Consider the following 16,596-nt stretch of genomic DNA (forward strand, 5'->3'; position numbering starts at 1 on the left):
ATTCTTCTCAGCTGCACATGGGTCATTCTCCAAAATAGACCACATACTCACATAGAACATGTTTAAGTAAGGGCAAAGGAATTGAATTTATCCCCTGTATATTATCAGACCATAGTGTGATGAAATTGGAGATAAATAGCAAAAGAAACTCAAAAAATTTCATAAGCACATGGAAATTGAACAACACACTTCTGAATAACCAATGGGTCACAGAGGAAATTAAAGAAGAAATCAGACAGTTCCTTCAATTAAATGACAATGACAATGCAACATATTGGAATCTATGGGACACAATGAAAGCAGTCTTATGAGGGAAATTCATAGCAGTGAATACGCATATTAGGAAAACAGAACAATCCCAATTAAACAACCTGATGCTAAACCTCAAGATTCTAGAAAAAGAAGAAAAGGACAAACCCAGAGCTCATACAAGGGAGGAAATTATAAAACTCAGAGGAGAAATCAATGCAATGGAGACTAAGAGAATGATACAAAAAATCAATGAAGCCAAGAGTTGGTTCTTCAAAAGAATCAACAAAATTGATAAACCCTTAGCCAACCTTGTCAGAAAAAGGAAAGAAAAAGCCCAAATCCATGCAATTAGGAATGAAAAGGGTGAAATTACAACAGACCCAGCAGAAATCCAGAGGAGCATCAATACCTACTTCCAGAACCTATAGTCCAATAAGACGGACAACACAGAAGAAATGGACAGATTCCTAGATACATATGAATTACCAAAGTTGAACGAAGAAGACCTAAAAATTCTGAACAACCCAATATCAACAAATGAAATGGAAAATGTAATTAAAAACTTGTCAACTAAGAAAAGCCCAGGCCCTGATGGCTTCACTGCTGAATTCTACAAGACATTTAGAGAGGAACTGCTGCCACTACTGTTTAAACTCTTCAATGAAATTAAAAGGGAAGCAATACTCTCAATTCATTCCTGGAAGCAAGCATCACCTTGATCCCTAAAGCACAGAAAGACCCAACTGAAAAGGAAAAATATAGGCCAATCTCACTAATGAACATAGATGCAAAAATCCTTAATAAGATACTGGCAAAGAGAATGGAGAAGATCATCAAGAAGATCATACACCCTGATCAAGTGGGATTCATCCCAGGGATGCAGGGATGGTTCAATACACAAAAATCAATCAATGTAATACACTATATCAATAGAGCCAAGGACAAAAACGATATGATTATCTCCATAGACACAGAAAAAGCATTTGACAAAATCCAACATGCATTTATGATAAAAACCCTACAAAAAATTGGAATAGATGGTCTCTACCTCAAACAGATAAAAGCCATCTATGAAAAACCAACAGCCAGCATCATACTAAATGGTCAAAAACTGAAATCCTTCACACTAAAATCAGGAACAAGACAAGGATGTCCACTATCACCACTCTTGTTCAATGTAGTTTTGGAAACATTAGTCCTGGCAATTAGACAAGAGAAAGAAATAAAAGGAATAAAGATAGGAAATGAAGAAGTCAAATTGTCATTATTTGCAGATGACATGATACTCTATATAGAAGACCCCAAGAACTCCACCAAAAGTCTTCTAGACTTAATAACCAAATTCTGTCAAGTAGCTGGTTACAATGTCAACACACAAAAATGGATAGCTTTCCTCTACACGAATGACAGACTCACTGAGAGAGAAATAGGGCAAATAATTCCTTTCACAATGGCATCCAAAAAACTGAAATACCAAGGAATCATCGTAATGAAAGAAATCAAAGACCTCTTCTCTGTAAACTATGGCACTCTGAAAAGAGAGATTGAAGATGATATCAGACAATGGACAGACATCCACTGCTCTTGGGTAGGAAGGATTAATATAGTGAAAATGGCCATATTTCCAAAACTGCTATATAGATTTAATGCAATTCCAACTGAGATCCCAGTAGCATACTTCGTAGACCTTGAGAAAACAATCCATAAATTCATTTGGAGCAAGAAGAGACCCAGAATTGCAAAAGCAATTCTAGGTAACAGAGACATGGCAGGGGGTATCACAATCCCCAACCTTCAACTCTACTACAAAGCTACTGTGATAAAAACAGCATGGTGCTGGCAAAGAAACAGACCTGTGGACCAGTGGAACAGATTAGAAGATGCAGAAACAACGCCAGATACACTCAGCCATCTCATCTTCAATAAAGGAGCCAAACACCCTCACTGGAGGAAAGATAGCCTCTTTAATAAATGGTGCTGAAAAATTGGGCTTCAACTTGCCAAAGATTAAAACTAGACCTGTATCTCTCACCATGCACTAAACTAAAATCAAAATGGATTAAAGATCTATATATTAAAATGGAAACTCTGAACCAGTTGGAAGAGAGGTTAGGGAGAACCCTTGAAAACATCGGTGTAGGAAAAGATTTTATGAACAAAACCTCAGTTGCCCATGAACTAGCACAAAAAATCAACAAGTGGGATCTCTTCTTATTAAATGGCTTCTGCACAGCAAGAGAAACCACCAGCAGTGTGAAGAGACAACCCACAATGTGGGAAAATATCTTCACCTGCTCTTCCTCAGACAAAGGTCTACTATCTCAAATCTATAAAGAACTTAAAAAGATCAGACCTCCCAAATTTAAACACCCAATCCGAAAATGGGCAGCTGAAATGAACAGACATTTCTCACACAAAGAAGTAGAAATAGCAAATAAATACATCAAGAAATGTTCAACATCACTGGTCATTCGAGAGATGCAAAGGAAAACAACACTGAGATTCTACTTCACTCCAGAAAGAATAGCTGCTATCATGAAATCAAGCAATAACAAATGCTGGCAGGGCTGTGGGGAAAGAGGAACCCTGCTCCACTGCTGGTGGGAGTGTAGACTGGTGCAAGCACTGTGGAAATCAGTATGGAGATACCTCAAAGAACTAGAACTGGAAGTCCCATTTGATCCTGCTATTCCACTGCTGGGGATCTTCCCCAAAGAATTCAAAGAATTATACCACAGTGATATATGTGTGCCCATGTTCATAGCAGCACAGTTTGTAATAGCTAAAACTTGGAAACAGCCCAAATGCCCATCAACTGGAGACTGGATAAAGAAAATGTGGCTTTTTAATAAAGTGGAGTACTACTCAGCCATACAAAATGAGAAATTAGAGACATTTATAGCTAAGTGGATGCACATTGAGGCAATACTCTTAAGTGAAATAAATAGGACACACTTGTATAAATACTGAATAGTTTCTCTAGTGTGAGAAACTGAAAGTGTAAATAAGGACTAAATGTATAATAGGTAATGTGAAATAGGAAGAAAAGGGGCAAAGGGGAAGGAAGTGGGAGGAGTAGGGGAAAGGATAAAAGGGTATGGGATTAATATGAGGAAATGGAAGATAGGAACAAAATCTTTGTAAATACAGAGGAATGGAGGAGTTGAAGGGAGGGCAGGGCAAGGGTGAAAAATAAGAACCAAGAGAGATTATGTAAAGGTGCAAATTTCCAATGATGAATGTCATTATAGTGTATACCTAAAATGTACCAATGATTAGAATGAATAATCGATAATGCAAATTAGGAAGAAAAGGTCCAAAGGGGTTGGGGTAGGGGGAGGGGCAGGGGGAAGGAAAGAAGGGAAAGGAAAAATGATGTGAAATGGAAAAAATGGAAATAAAGTCTTTGTAATTAGGGAAGGGTAGAGGGCATGAAGGGAGGACTAGCAATGGGAAAAAAATAAGAACCAAGATACATTATGTAAAGGTACAATTCCTGATGAGAAATGTAATTGTGTTGTATACCTAAAATGTACTAATGAAAGAATTTAATTAAATAAATAAAAGAGGCTATCATTCCTCCAGTGAGGGTGTTTGGCTCCTTTATTGAAGATGAGATGGCTAAGTGTGTCTGCAGTTGTTTCTGCATCTTCTAATCTGTTCCACTGGTCCTCAGGTCTGTTTCTTTGCCAGCACCATGCTGTTTTTATCACAGTGGCTTTGTAGTAGAGTTGAAGGTTGGGGATTGTGATACCCCCTGCCATGTCTCTGTTACCTAGAATTGCTTTTGCAATTCTGGGTCTCTTCTTGTTCCAAATGAATTTTTGGATTGTTTTCTCAAGGTCCATGAAGTATGCTGCTGGGATCTCAACTGGGATTGCATTAAATCTATATAGCAGTTTTGGAAGTATGGCCATTCTCACTGTATTAATCCTTCCTACCCAGGAGCAGTGGATGTCTGTCCATTTTCTGATATAATCTTCAATCTCTCTTTTCAGAGTGCCATAGTTTTCAGAGAAGAGGTCTTTGATTTCTTTCATTAGGATGATTCCTAGGTATTTCAGCTTTTTGGATGCTATTGTGAAAGCAATTATTTGCCCTCTTTCTCTCTCAGTGAGTCTGTCATTTGTGTAGAGGAAACCTATTGATTTTTTCTGTGTTGACCTTGTGTCCAGCTACTCTACTGAATTTGGTTATTAAGTCTAGAAGCCTTTTGGTGGAGTTCTTGGGGTCTTCTATATAGACTATCATGTCATCTGCAAATAATAACAATTTGACTTCTTCATTTCCCATCTTTATTCCTTTTATTTCTTTCTCTTTTCTAATGGCTGTGGCTAATGTTTCCAAAACTGTATTGAACAAGAGTGTTGATAGTGGACATCCTTGTCTTGTTCCTGATTTTAGTGTGAAGGATTTCAATTTTTGACCATTTAGTATGATATTGGCTGTTGGTTTTCAATAGATGGCTTTCATCAGATAGAGGTAGAGACCATGTATTCCAATTTTTGTAGGTATTTTATCATAAATGTGTGTTGGATTTTGTCAAATGTTTTTTCTGCATCTATGGAGATAATCATATGGTTTTTGTCATTGGCTCTATTGATATAGTGTATTACTTTGATTGATTTGCATATGTTGAACCATCCCTGCATCCTTCAGATGAATCCCACTTGGTCAGAGTATATGATCTTCCTCATGATCATCTGCATTCTATTTGCCAGTATCTTATTAAAGATTTTTGCATGTATGTTCATTAGTGAGATTGGCCTGTAGTTCTCTTTTTCAGTTGGTCTTTCTCTGCTTTGGTGATCAAGGTGATACTTGATTGCAGGAATGAATTTAGGAGTGTTATTTCCCTTACCATTTCATTGAAGTCTTTAAACAGTAGTGGCAGTAGTGCCTCTCTAAATGTCTTGTAAAAGTCAGAAGTGAAGCCATCAGGACCTAGGCTTTTCTTAGTTGGTAAATTTTTAATTACATTTTCAATTTCATTGGTTGATATTGGGTTGTTTAGAATTTTTAGGTCTTCTTTGTTCAACTTTGGTAATTCACACTTATCTGGGAATCTGTTCATTTCTTCTGTTTTTTTCATCTTAGTGGCATATAGGTTCTGGAAGTAGGTATTGAAGAGCCTCTGGATTTCTGCTGGGTCTGTTGTAATTTCACCCTTTTCATTCCTAATTGCATGGATTTGGGCCTTTTCTTTCCTTTTTCTGATAAGGTTGGCTAAGGGTTTGTCAATTTTGTTGATTCTTTCAAAGAACCAACTCTTGGGTTCAACTATTTTTGGTATCGTTCTCTTAGTCTCCATTGCATTTATGTGCCCTGATCTTTATAATTTCCTCCCTTGTATGAGCTTTGGGTTTTTCCTGCTCTTCTTTTTCTAGAAGCTTGAGGTTCAGCATCAGGCTCTGTAATTGGGCTCTTTCTGTTTTCCTAATATGAGTATTCACTGCTATGAAATTTTCTTCATAAGACTGCTTTCATTGTGTCCCATAGATTCTGATATGTTGTATTGTCATTGTCATTTAATTGAAGGAACTGCCTGATTTCTTCTTTAATTTCCTCTGTGACTCATTGGTTATTTAGAAGTGTGTTGTTCAATGTCAATGTGTTTATGCAATTTTTGCGGTTTCTCTTGCTATTGATCTCCAATTTCATTGGCGTATGGTCTGATCATATACAGGGGATAACTTCAGTTCATTTGCACTTACTTAAATATGTTTTATGAGCAGGTATGTGCTCTATTTTGAAGAATGGCCCATGTGTAGCTGAGAAGAATGTGTATTCTGATTTGGTGTGGAAGACTCTGTAAACATCTGTTAAGTTCATTTCTTCAAGAGTTCAGTTCAGTTGTATTTCGTTGCTTATTTTTTGTCTAGTTGATCTATCTATTTGTGACAGTGGGGTATTGATTTCCCCCTCTCCTATTGTATTAGTGCTTATATGATATTTCATGTCTGTTAGTATTTTTTTTATGTAGTTGGGCATGCTAGTGTTTGGTGCATAGATATTATGATTGTCATCTCTTCCTCTTGGATTTTTCCTTTTACAAGGATGTAGTGTCCTTCTTTGTTTGTCTTAGTCAGTGTTGGTTTGAAATCCACTTGATTTGCAAAGAGGATAGCTACTCCTGCTTTTTGGGGGGTTCCTATTGCATAGAGTATTGTTTTCTACCTTTTAACTTTCAGTCTATGAGTTTCTTTTTGAAGTAAGTGTGTTACTTGTATGAGCATATTGTTGGATCTTGCTTCTTGACCCATTCTGCCAGTCTATTTCTTTTGATTGGTGAATTGAGACCATTACATTGATGGTTATAACATTGATGGTTTTAACATTGATGGTTATAATTGATGATATATATTGACTTATCATTGTCATGACTTTTTCTTTTTGTTGGATTCTCCCCTTTACATTTAATTTCTTGTCATGCCCATTGGATTCATTCTTCTGGGCTTCCTGGGGTTATGATCCTCATTGTCTGTTCCTAGGACATATCTAAAATTTTTTGGAGTGCTGATTTTGTATCCACGAAGTTCCTAAGGTGTTCTTTGTCATGAAAGTACCTTATTTGTCCATCAGTTCTGAAAGATAGTTTTGCAGGGTCCATCAATCTGGGTTGGAGGCTGTGTTCCTTTAGGGCTTGCAATACATCACTTGAAGCTCTTCTTGCCTTGAGTGTTTGCATTGAGAAGTCTGATGTGATTCTGATGGACTTTCCTTTGTATGTGTTTTGTTTCTTTTCTCTGACTGCTTGGAGAACTTTATTCTTCTGTTGGGGTTCTGGAATCTTAACTATTACATACCTATGCATAGAGGTTTTTTTTGATCAAGGCTAGTTGGAGTCCTATATGCCTCACTTATCTGTATGTCAAGTTCTTTTCCCCTGCTTGGGAATTTTCTGCCATTACTTCTGTGAACAGTTTTTTCATGTCATCTGCACTCTCTCCTGTTTCTTTGTTGACTCCAATCAGTCTTATGTTATTCTTCTTTGCATCATCTAGCAGCTGGTGGATTGATTTCTCATGGTCCCTTACAATTTTGAAGCAATTTTTCTTTTCCCAGTCACTAATTGCAGTCTTATTGTCTGTATCTGAAATTCTGTCCTCACATTGGCTCATTCTGCTGTGTAGACTTTCAATGGAGTTTTTAATCTCCTGCAAATCTTTTTGCATCTGTCTCATGTATTCCATTTGTTTCCTTTGTTCGATTCCATCATGTTCCTTACCTCCTCTATTGTTTTTATCTGTGTCCTCTCTAGATTTATTAATCATGTCTTGCACTATGGGCACAATCTCTGCTGTTATCTGAAAAATTATTTCTGATTTCATTTTTTCCAGCTCCTCTTTTGTTGGCAGTTCACGGAGTCCAGGTGGTTGGTTATCAGAGTGTTCCATCTCTTTTCCCTTTGAGATTGCTGTAGGTGATCTGGAAGTCTAGTTTTTAGACTTGCTTGCATGTCTTCTCATTTTGATGGGGGTGGGGGCATGCTGTATGCCACCTGCACGGCTTATCTCCTCTGCGCAGGGAGCGGCAGAATGGCGGCCCAGAAGCCCCTTCCTCTGGACTTGAAAATATTTTTTTCTAACTAAATTGGTTAGATAATTGTTCTCCAGTTTCTTCTTCACATAAATGTACTTTAGAGATAATCGGTTAATTTATTTCATTTCTAAATACATCAAAGGCTGTGTAAGAGGAAGACATACCTGGCAACTACAGATATTTGGACCAATATAATTCTTTGTGATGTTGATTTTCATTGACACTTGAAGAATGGTTATTTAAAAATACGAGTCAACTTATTTTTCAGACATTCAGAAAGAATTATCAATATCCTGAATCATTAGATGTATTATCGAATGTCGGATGTGCCTTGTCTATTGCTGGACTCACTCTTACGATCATATTTCAGATTGTCACCAGGTAAGAAGAGAGGGAATTAGTTGTTATAAGAGAAGTTGCTACCTTGATTTAATTTATTCTGGGCATAGTCTCATCAGAATATCATATCCCTGAAATAGAAGGGAACTGAGTTCAAATGCGTATTTTACCGCCTCAAGAAGCTAAGGGATACACTCAGATAAATATATAATTTAAAATTATGGTAAGTGCCTTGAAGTAAAATTATGTCTCACTTAATTACAAGTTTTTCAAGTAAGGTGAATGTTGTCCTACAACTCATAAATGCCACAGTTACTTTGCATAGAAGCATACCTAACAATTTGCATTGTAAAAATATTTACTTATTTATTTTTAGGAAAGCCAGAAAAACCTCAGTAACCTGGGTGTTGGTCAATCTGTGCACATCAATGTTGATTTTCAACCTTCTCTTTATGTTTGGAATTGAAAACTCCAATAAGAACTTGAAGACAAATGGTCATGATATCAATAATATTGACTTTGATAATAATGATGTGCCCACAAGAGACACTATTGACATCCCAAATTCCTCATGCACTACAATTGCTGCCTTTCTGCATTACTTTCTGTTAGTGACATTTACTTGGAATGGACTCAGTGCTATACAGCTCTATTTCCTTCTTATCAGGACCATGAAGCCTTTTCCTCAACATTTCATTCTTTTTATCACATTAGTTGGATGGGGTAAGTGTTTGCATCTTCACTCACTTGGGATATTAATTTTGATGCAATCACTTAAACACCTCTTGAAAGCCTAACAGGGAGGGCGTGGAGGGCCCATGGAGGTGACAGGCCACAGAGTAATGGCAGACGGTCACAAGCCCCTTCCAGCATGGGGAGGCTGCTCGACTGATGGGCCGCAGGCCGCAGCCAGTGCTGTGGGATGTAGAGAGGGAAACCACGGCCCCCAGGACTGCCTGCCCACCTGGCCTGTCTGCCATCACAGGGAGATCTCTGCCCCTTGGGGCTGACAGACCCCAACCTATCCCCAAGCTGAAGCTGCAAGGTATTGAGGTACCAGCCAGATGTCTTCCCACAAAGGATCCGTGGCAGCACAGGGCACTGGAACTCCTGCCAGCAACAGGGAAACTGACACAGTGGAACTGGCTGAACTGGGACTTCTGCTAGAAGAGAAAGGCAAGCGGGTAATCACCAACCCAATCAAAGTTGAAGATGAGCAAACATGCTCATTGCCCCAGGAAGAGGAGGAGGTGTGGGTGCTGCCACTCCCCCTGCAGGCCCACCATGCCATGGAGAAGATGGAGGAGTTCCTGTATAAGGGCTGGGAGGGCCGTTGGAGGGTCATCCCATATGACATGCTCCCTAACTGGCTGAAGGACAATGACTACTTGTTACATGGCCACTGACCACCCATGCCTTCCTTCTGGGCTTGCTTCAAGAGCATCTTCCGAATCCATACAGAAACTGGCAACATCTGGACCCATCTACTTGGTTTTGTGCTCTTTCTCTTTTTGGGAATCCTGACCATGCTCCAACCAAATATGTACTTCATGGCCCCTCTACAGGAGAAGATGGTTTTTGGGATGCCCTTTTTGGGTGCAGTGCTCTGCCTCAGCTTCTCCTGGCTCTTTTACACCATCTATTGTCATCCAGAGAAAGTCTCTTGGACTTTTTCCAAACTGGACTATTCAGGGACTGCTCTACTGATCATGGGGAGCTTTGTCCCCTGGCTCTATTTTCCTTCTACTGCTCCCCATAGCCTCAGCTCATCTACCTCTCTATAGTCTGTGTACTGGGCATTTCTGCCATCATTGTAGCAGTGTAGCAGTGGGACCAGTTTGCCACTCCTATGCACTGGCAGACAAGAGCAGAAGTGTTCCTGGGACTTGGCTTGAGTGGAGTTGTGCCCACTATGCACTTTACTATTGCTGAGGGCTTTGTCAAGGCCACCACAGTGAGCCAGATGGGCTGGTTCTTCCTCATGGCTGTGATGTACATCACCGGCACTGGCCTTTATGCTGCTTGTATTCCTGAGTGCTTCTTTCCCAGAAAATTTGACATATGATTCCAGTCTCATCAGATTTTCCATGTTCTGGTGGTGGCAGCAGTCTTTGTCCACTTCTTTGAGGTCTCCAGCCTGCAGGAATTCCATTATGGCTTAAAGGGCTGATGTACTGATGACTCCCTGCTCTGAGCCTTTTCACTCATATGGTGGAGGAGCAACTTCCCAAGTGCTTTTAAAGACAACTTCTTTAAAGAAGAAGTGAAAGGAAGACTCTGAGCTGTCTGTTTCTAGAAACCTCTTAGAGAATTCAGTACCAATCAAGCATCAGCTCACTTTGACAGCCACTGGGCAGTAGACTTTCCATTTCCATTGCCCAGTTGGGGAGGGTGCAGAGAGCCAACGTAGTCATCGCTCTGCCCCACAATCATCCTCCTCGCCAAAGCAACTACTTACTGGTCCCTCCAGAGACTATACTTTGAGCTCATGTTGAGATTTTACCCCCTCCTCCAGCCATTTTGGGAAAAATTATGGACTGGGACACTTCAGAAATTTTTTTATCTGAAAGAAAAATGTCCCTCCCTTGCCCCCATCCTTACTTTGTAACCAGGCTTATAACAGCCCATCTATTTTTGTAGCACAGTTTTCAAAAACAATTATAACTTGGCTCCATCTTTCTAGGGCCTAGATATGCTTTACACAGCAGGAAGAATAAAGCCACCAACTTTTACATAGCCTGGCTAATCATGGAAGTGTGTCCAGGCTTCAGATAACTTGAGTTTTAATTTTGTTTTCCCTTGGCAGAGTAATGTAAAATTAAAATGGGGAAAGATATTTAATATTTAATACTAAGCTTTAAAAAGAAACTTGCTATCATTGCTATGTATCTTGATGCAAAGATTGATAATAATAAAAGAAAGTATAGAATAAAGCCTAACAATTCAAGATCTTGAGGTAGGGAAGTAGGAAACAGAGAAATCTCTAAGAATACTTTTTGTTTAGTAGCTTAAACTCCAGTGAAGGAGGCAGATAAGAAAAGGTATGTTAGATACATCATAAGCTAAGTTAAAGATGTTAATTTTTAATGCTGGCTGTGGTGATGCATGCCTATAATCCCTGCACAAAGGAAGCTGAGGCAGGAGGATTGCCACAAGTTCAAGGCCTGCCTGGGATATAGAGTGAGTTCAAGACCAGCCTGAACTACATAGCAAGGCCCTGTCTCAAAACAAACAAACAAAGATGCTAACTTTTAAAACATCTCCTTATTTACTTACTTAAGACTTGGACCATAAATAATTAAATTCCTACCAACTTTAAAGGTTTTCAAAAAGAAAATCATAATGATTCTTAAAGAATTATCTGATACTTTTATTGGTTTCCAACAAAATGAAATCAAAATTTAAACTTCAAGTGAAAGAAGAAATAAGACATTTATGAAAACTGTGGCAAGAATTACAAAGAAATCAGAAATAATATAGGGCTGGTATGTAGATCCAATACTAAAAAAGGAAAAGAAAACAGGAAAATATTATGTTTTCTGTTGACCTACATCAGTAGACCTGTTAGTCTGTTGTCACAATGGAAAGAACAATACATCCTGAAAAGGGTCAGATGTATAATTCATTTGCAGCCTTTTATAATTAATCTCAGTCCTGGATAAATTATTAATTCTGTACTTCTCTTTATCACATAGGAGTCCCAGCTATAATAGTGGGTGTCACAGTGGGAATTGTTTATTCTCAGAATGGGAATGATTCACAGTGGGAATTAGACTATCGACAAGAAGAAATGTGAGTTTATTTTTAAAAAATGCCTTTTCTTTGACAGAACAGTACAGCTATTCAGTGATTTTGACTCCAATTAACATTTCTGAATTGTCATACTTGGTGGTGGGCATTTCAAATTCTCAAAAAACACATATACTCAAAGTGGTTATATGGAAACTGCCCATGATAAAGCCTTCTGAAAAGCAAGCAATCATCTTCTAGCTTTATAAATCTGAATTTTCTTAAATTTACCTTCTCTCATTAAGTCTGAAAACCATATGACACAGTTATGATTTGTAGCAATCCTATATCTTAGTTCCTTCATCTAGAAAAAAAGAAATAACATAGTACCCCAGCTCTGGAGTTACTATGAGGGGTCGAGCAGCATGAAAGCATTTAATAATTTGAAGAATATCCATGTCTCATTTGGATGAATTGATTCTACAAATATATGTTTATAATGAATATTTCATGGTGATTTATCACACATAACAAATTCTTCCTATGACACCAGCATAAATAATTTTTAGTGATGGAAGTACCTGACCATATGGTGTTCACATTTTTAAAAAATGTTTTATTAGTATATGTTTAATATATAATACTTACATCCATCTTGGGGAATTGGTATGCATAGATATCACATCTTGATCTTGTTCCCCCCCCACTCCCCTCTTTCTTTTTCCTCAGATCCTCTTCTTATTTCCACAGACTCTACCTTCCTGTTTCCTATTATGTCCCTTTTATTTTGGTTTTCAAATTTTTATATTTTGAGTCTTTCACATTGGAGAAACCATGCAATATTTAACTTGTGTCTGATTTATTTCATTTAGTAGTATGGTCTCAAGTATGGTTTCTGTATGGCCAAGTAGTACTCCATTATGTATATATACAACATTTTCTTTATTCATTCATCTGCTGATAGGCATATGGGCCATTTCTATGATTCAACTATTGTGAGTTGTGCTGCTGTTTGCATTTAGGTGGGGAAAGAGAGAAAAAAGCTGAGCTGATCTGAGGCTCAAAGTCTTCATGTGTATTTCTTCTACCAAACAGCAACTACTCTTTGATTTATCCTTCATTTTTAAAAAAATCCACCTATTCTTATCCCCAGATTCCACTTTAGTCTCAAATCAACTCAAATGAAAAAACATACTGTGGGAAATATACAAGCACATGCAGATAGAGCTGTGGTGCCAAGGGGACTTAGCTGACTATGCCAAATATAAACCAGGGAGCTGACTATCTGGCCAGATTTTACACTCCCAAATTCTCTTTTGTGTGTGTGTGTGTTTATTTATAGTTAAATATCTTTTAAAGTTTTAAATTGCTATTTCCACAATTAGAGATAAGATGCAAATATCTCATGGGGGAGGTAATTCACTTTGAACTGCATTATTAATTAATTTCCTATCTTAGCCTAGTCATAGGGCTAAACCTAGTTCTATAAAAACAACCTTCATGAGAAAGAACCCAACTGACAAATTTCTTCACACTGAGCTATACAAAATGAAGAGCAGAGCCTTTAATGGATACAGTGTTAGTTCCTGGAGAAGATAATAGGTGACTAATAGTAAAAGAAGCTGGGAAGGCAGGAAAGGGTGTGGAACTTGGTTGTCACTTTATTTATTTATTTATTTATTTATTTATTTATTTATTTACTTTTTTGGTACTGGGGATTGAACTCAGGACTGTGGTTGCAAGGCAGGCGGGGGAACCACTGAGCTAAATCCCCGGTCCATTGTCACTTTGTATCAGGGCTCTGGCACCAAACTTCCACCCTACACACACACCATCAAGGGTCACATTTCCTCAGGATGTATTGAGGAGGAATTGGTTTCATTTTACCTGAATTACCCTCCCAGTAGTTGCTCCTCAAGATCCTGTGCTCTGCTCCCCTGTTGACAGCTCTGCTGGTCCTCCTTGAAAGCCCAGACCCCTTCTCTGACCTACTACTATCTCTGCATGGCACTGTGTAGGGGCGAGTACAGGATAGGTTAAATTAAGCTTCCTTAATGTTCTGAACCCCAAATCTCTCTGTGTCACTACCACAGAAGCTCTTTCAAACTTTACTGAAGGGAAAAGGTAGATGTTAATTATGGGAAATTATGACATACTGGAGATAAATTTCTCATGCATATTTTATATACATTAAAATTGTTTTTTCCCTTGGACCATGGCAAAATTGTCAAAGTGTTAAACACTGAATCTGAGGTTCACTTATGATGCTCTCTAGACCTCAGGTCCTTGGATGTTTTTCAGATCAACATCCATTCTATGAATTTCCAGTCTGATCACTAGAAACCTCATTCCGTAACTGCAACAGTTAATCTCACTGTAGGATCCATAGCCTTTCTCAACATTCTATTTCTCAAAGCTTGAGGTATTCAATTCAAAATAAAGAAATGGTATGTTGTCTTAGCTACTTTCCTCATTGCTAAAACACAATGCCCAACACCCACAACTTAATGGAGGAAAGGTTTATTTTGGCTCTCAGTTTGTGAGAGGCTTTTGTCCATACACCATTGGCCCCAAGGCAGGGGCCACAGCAGAAGGGTATGGCAGTAGAGAAAAGGCTTCTGGTATGGCAGCAGAAAGCAGAGAGAGTGATTAAGAGAGGAGGGACAGAGTTAAAGCTTTCCAGGCCACACTCTCACTGACTCAACTCAGAGACACTTTGCACTACTTCGAGAAAGATAGTCATGCTGCATTTGTTCTATGACAGCTGTTATGGTTTACATCTAGATGTCCCCCCAAAGTCTCATGCACTCATAGGTGGAGATTTGGGGAGGTAATTGGGTCATGGGCCATGATACTCATTAGTGGATTAGTTCACTGAAGGATTTATAGCTAAATGTGAAGTTGAAAGGTGAAGCCTAGGCAAAGGATAGAGGGAGTGAGGATCCACTCCTAGTGGACACCTCCTGATGGAGGTCAGTACCCAAATTGATGTTCTTTCTGGCTCTCTCTCTCTCTCCTACAAATATTAATTCTCATAACTTATATCTTCAAAATCTACATAGTTCCAGACTCATATTTGTCTAATTGTTTAATCTTTAGCAAATCTACCTTTATCCTGTATAATTGGATTGTCCTTTTTTTTTTAATCTTTCATTCTTTTTAAACTTTGTTTCTCAAGGCTTCCTGATAGGAAATAGGTTCATCGTTTTCTTTGAAAAAATTTGCCATCCACTTGCTTAGTCACCAAAGAGACTTCTAGAGATTTGAAAGTAGTTTTCAGAAGGATTTGATTAAATTCTTACCCAAGGGCCCTCATTTTTTCTCTGTATGGGGTTGTGAGGTGGGACTGGCTAGAGGACTGTCTTCCAGTCACAAATGAAAGGAAAAAGAGGTTAGATAGAAGTCCTAAAGATAAACTTTGCTTATTTTCATCACTTTATTTCGGGTTGGATCTATTATATCTGTTACAGGCAAGCATACCTCTTCATTTTTTAATTCATTACAGAGACTTGAAGATCATCTCAGTTTCCTCCTAGGTCATTCAGATTAGATATGCAATTTCTAATACAGTAATTTATTTATTTTTCATTCATTAATTTTATCGGTACATTTTAGGTATACAATGTGCAGACATTCATTATTGGGAATGATTATCTTAACATAATATATCTTGGTTCTTATTTTTTCCCCATTCCCCTGCCCTCCTTCAACCCCTTCATCCCTCCCCATTTACAAAGACTTTGTTTCCATGTTTTGCTTTTCTCATATTTGTTCCTTTCCCTTCTTTCCTTTCCCCTACCCCTTCCACTTTCCCTTCCCCTGTGGAATTTTTGTTCCTATTTCACTCTAATACATTTAAATGAAAGCATTTAAATGCAAAATAATTTAGAAATTTTTCAGCATACATAACAATGGTGTTTCCCCCTAGGGGAAAGAAAATACATAGCAACTGAGTATCAAATGTGTGCTACCCTTCTTCTTGGTTTTTTTTTTGTTGTTGTTGTTAAATTCTTTTATTGGTACATTTTAAGTATACAACACAATTACATTTCTCATTGGGAATTGTACCTTTACATAATGCATCTTGGTTCTTATTTTTTCCCCATTCCTAGCCCTCCCTTCACGCCCTCCACCCTTCCCTATTTACAAAGACTTTATTTCCATTTTCTCCATTTCTCATCCTTTTTCCTTTCCTTTCTTTCCTTTCCCCTGCCTCTCCCACTACCCCTACTTCTTTGGACCTTTTCTTCCTAATTTGTATTATCGATTATTCATTCTAATCATTGGTACATTTTAGGTATACACTATAATGACATTCATCATTGGAAATTTGCACCTTTACATAGTCTCTCTTGGTTCTTATTTTTCACCCTTGCCCAGCCCTCCCTTCAACCCCTCCATTCCTCCGTATTTACAAAGATTTTGTTGCTATTTTCCATTTTCTCATATTAATCCCATACCCTTTTATCCTTTCCCCTAGCCCTCCCACTTCCTTCCCCTTTGCCTCTTTTCTTCCTATTTCACATTACCTATTATACATTTAGTCCTTATTTACACTTTCAGTTTCTCACACCAGAGAAACTATTCAGTATTTATACAAGTGTGTCCTATTTATTTCACTTAAGAGTATTGCCTCAATGTGCATCTGCTTAGCTATAAATGTCTCTAATTTCTCATTTTTTTATGGCTGAGTAGTACTTCATTTTATTAAAAAAAAACATTTTCTTTATCCAG

At 38.1% G+C, this 16,596-nt stretch overlaps 1 protein-coding gene and 1 pseudogene across 1 annotated transcript in view; both read left to right on the top strand.

Moving 5' to 3' along the window:
- Positions 1–16,596, top strand: part of Adgrg7 (adhesion G protein-coupled receptor G7) — a 90,477-nt gene that overhangs the window by 54,591 nt on the left and 19,290 nt on the right. Inside the window, exons 11-13 of the mRNA XM_004858008.3 lie at positions 8,063–8,175; positions 8,510–8,856; positions 11,829–11,925. Of these exons, the coding sequence (XP_004858065.2) occupies positions 8,063–8,175; positions 8,510–8,856; positions 11,829–11,925 (557 nt within the window). The remainder of the gene's footprint in view (positions 1–8,062; positions 8,176–8,509; positions 8,857–11,828; positions 11,926–16,596) is intronic.
- Positions 9,048–10,433, top strand: LOC101716193 (adiponectin receptor protein 1 pseudogene; annotated as a pseudogene).

This window comes from Heterocephalus glaber, unplaced genomic scaffold, assembly GCF_053883595.1.
Source record: "Heterocephalus glaber isolate CG9 unplaced genomic scaffold, H.glaber_assembly_v1.0 deba00000122, whole genome shotgun sequence".
NCBI classification, from domain to species: Eukaryota; Metazoa; Chordata; class Mammalia; order Rodentia; family Bathyergidae; genus Heterocephalus; species Heterocephalus glaber.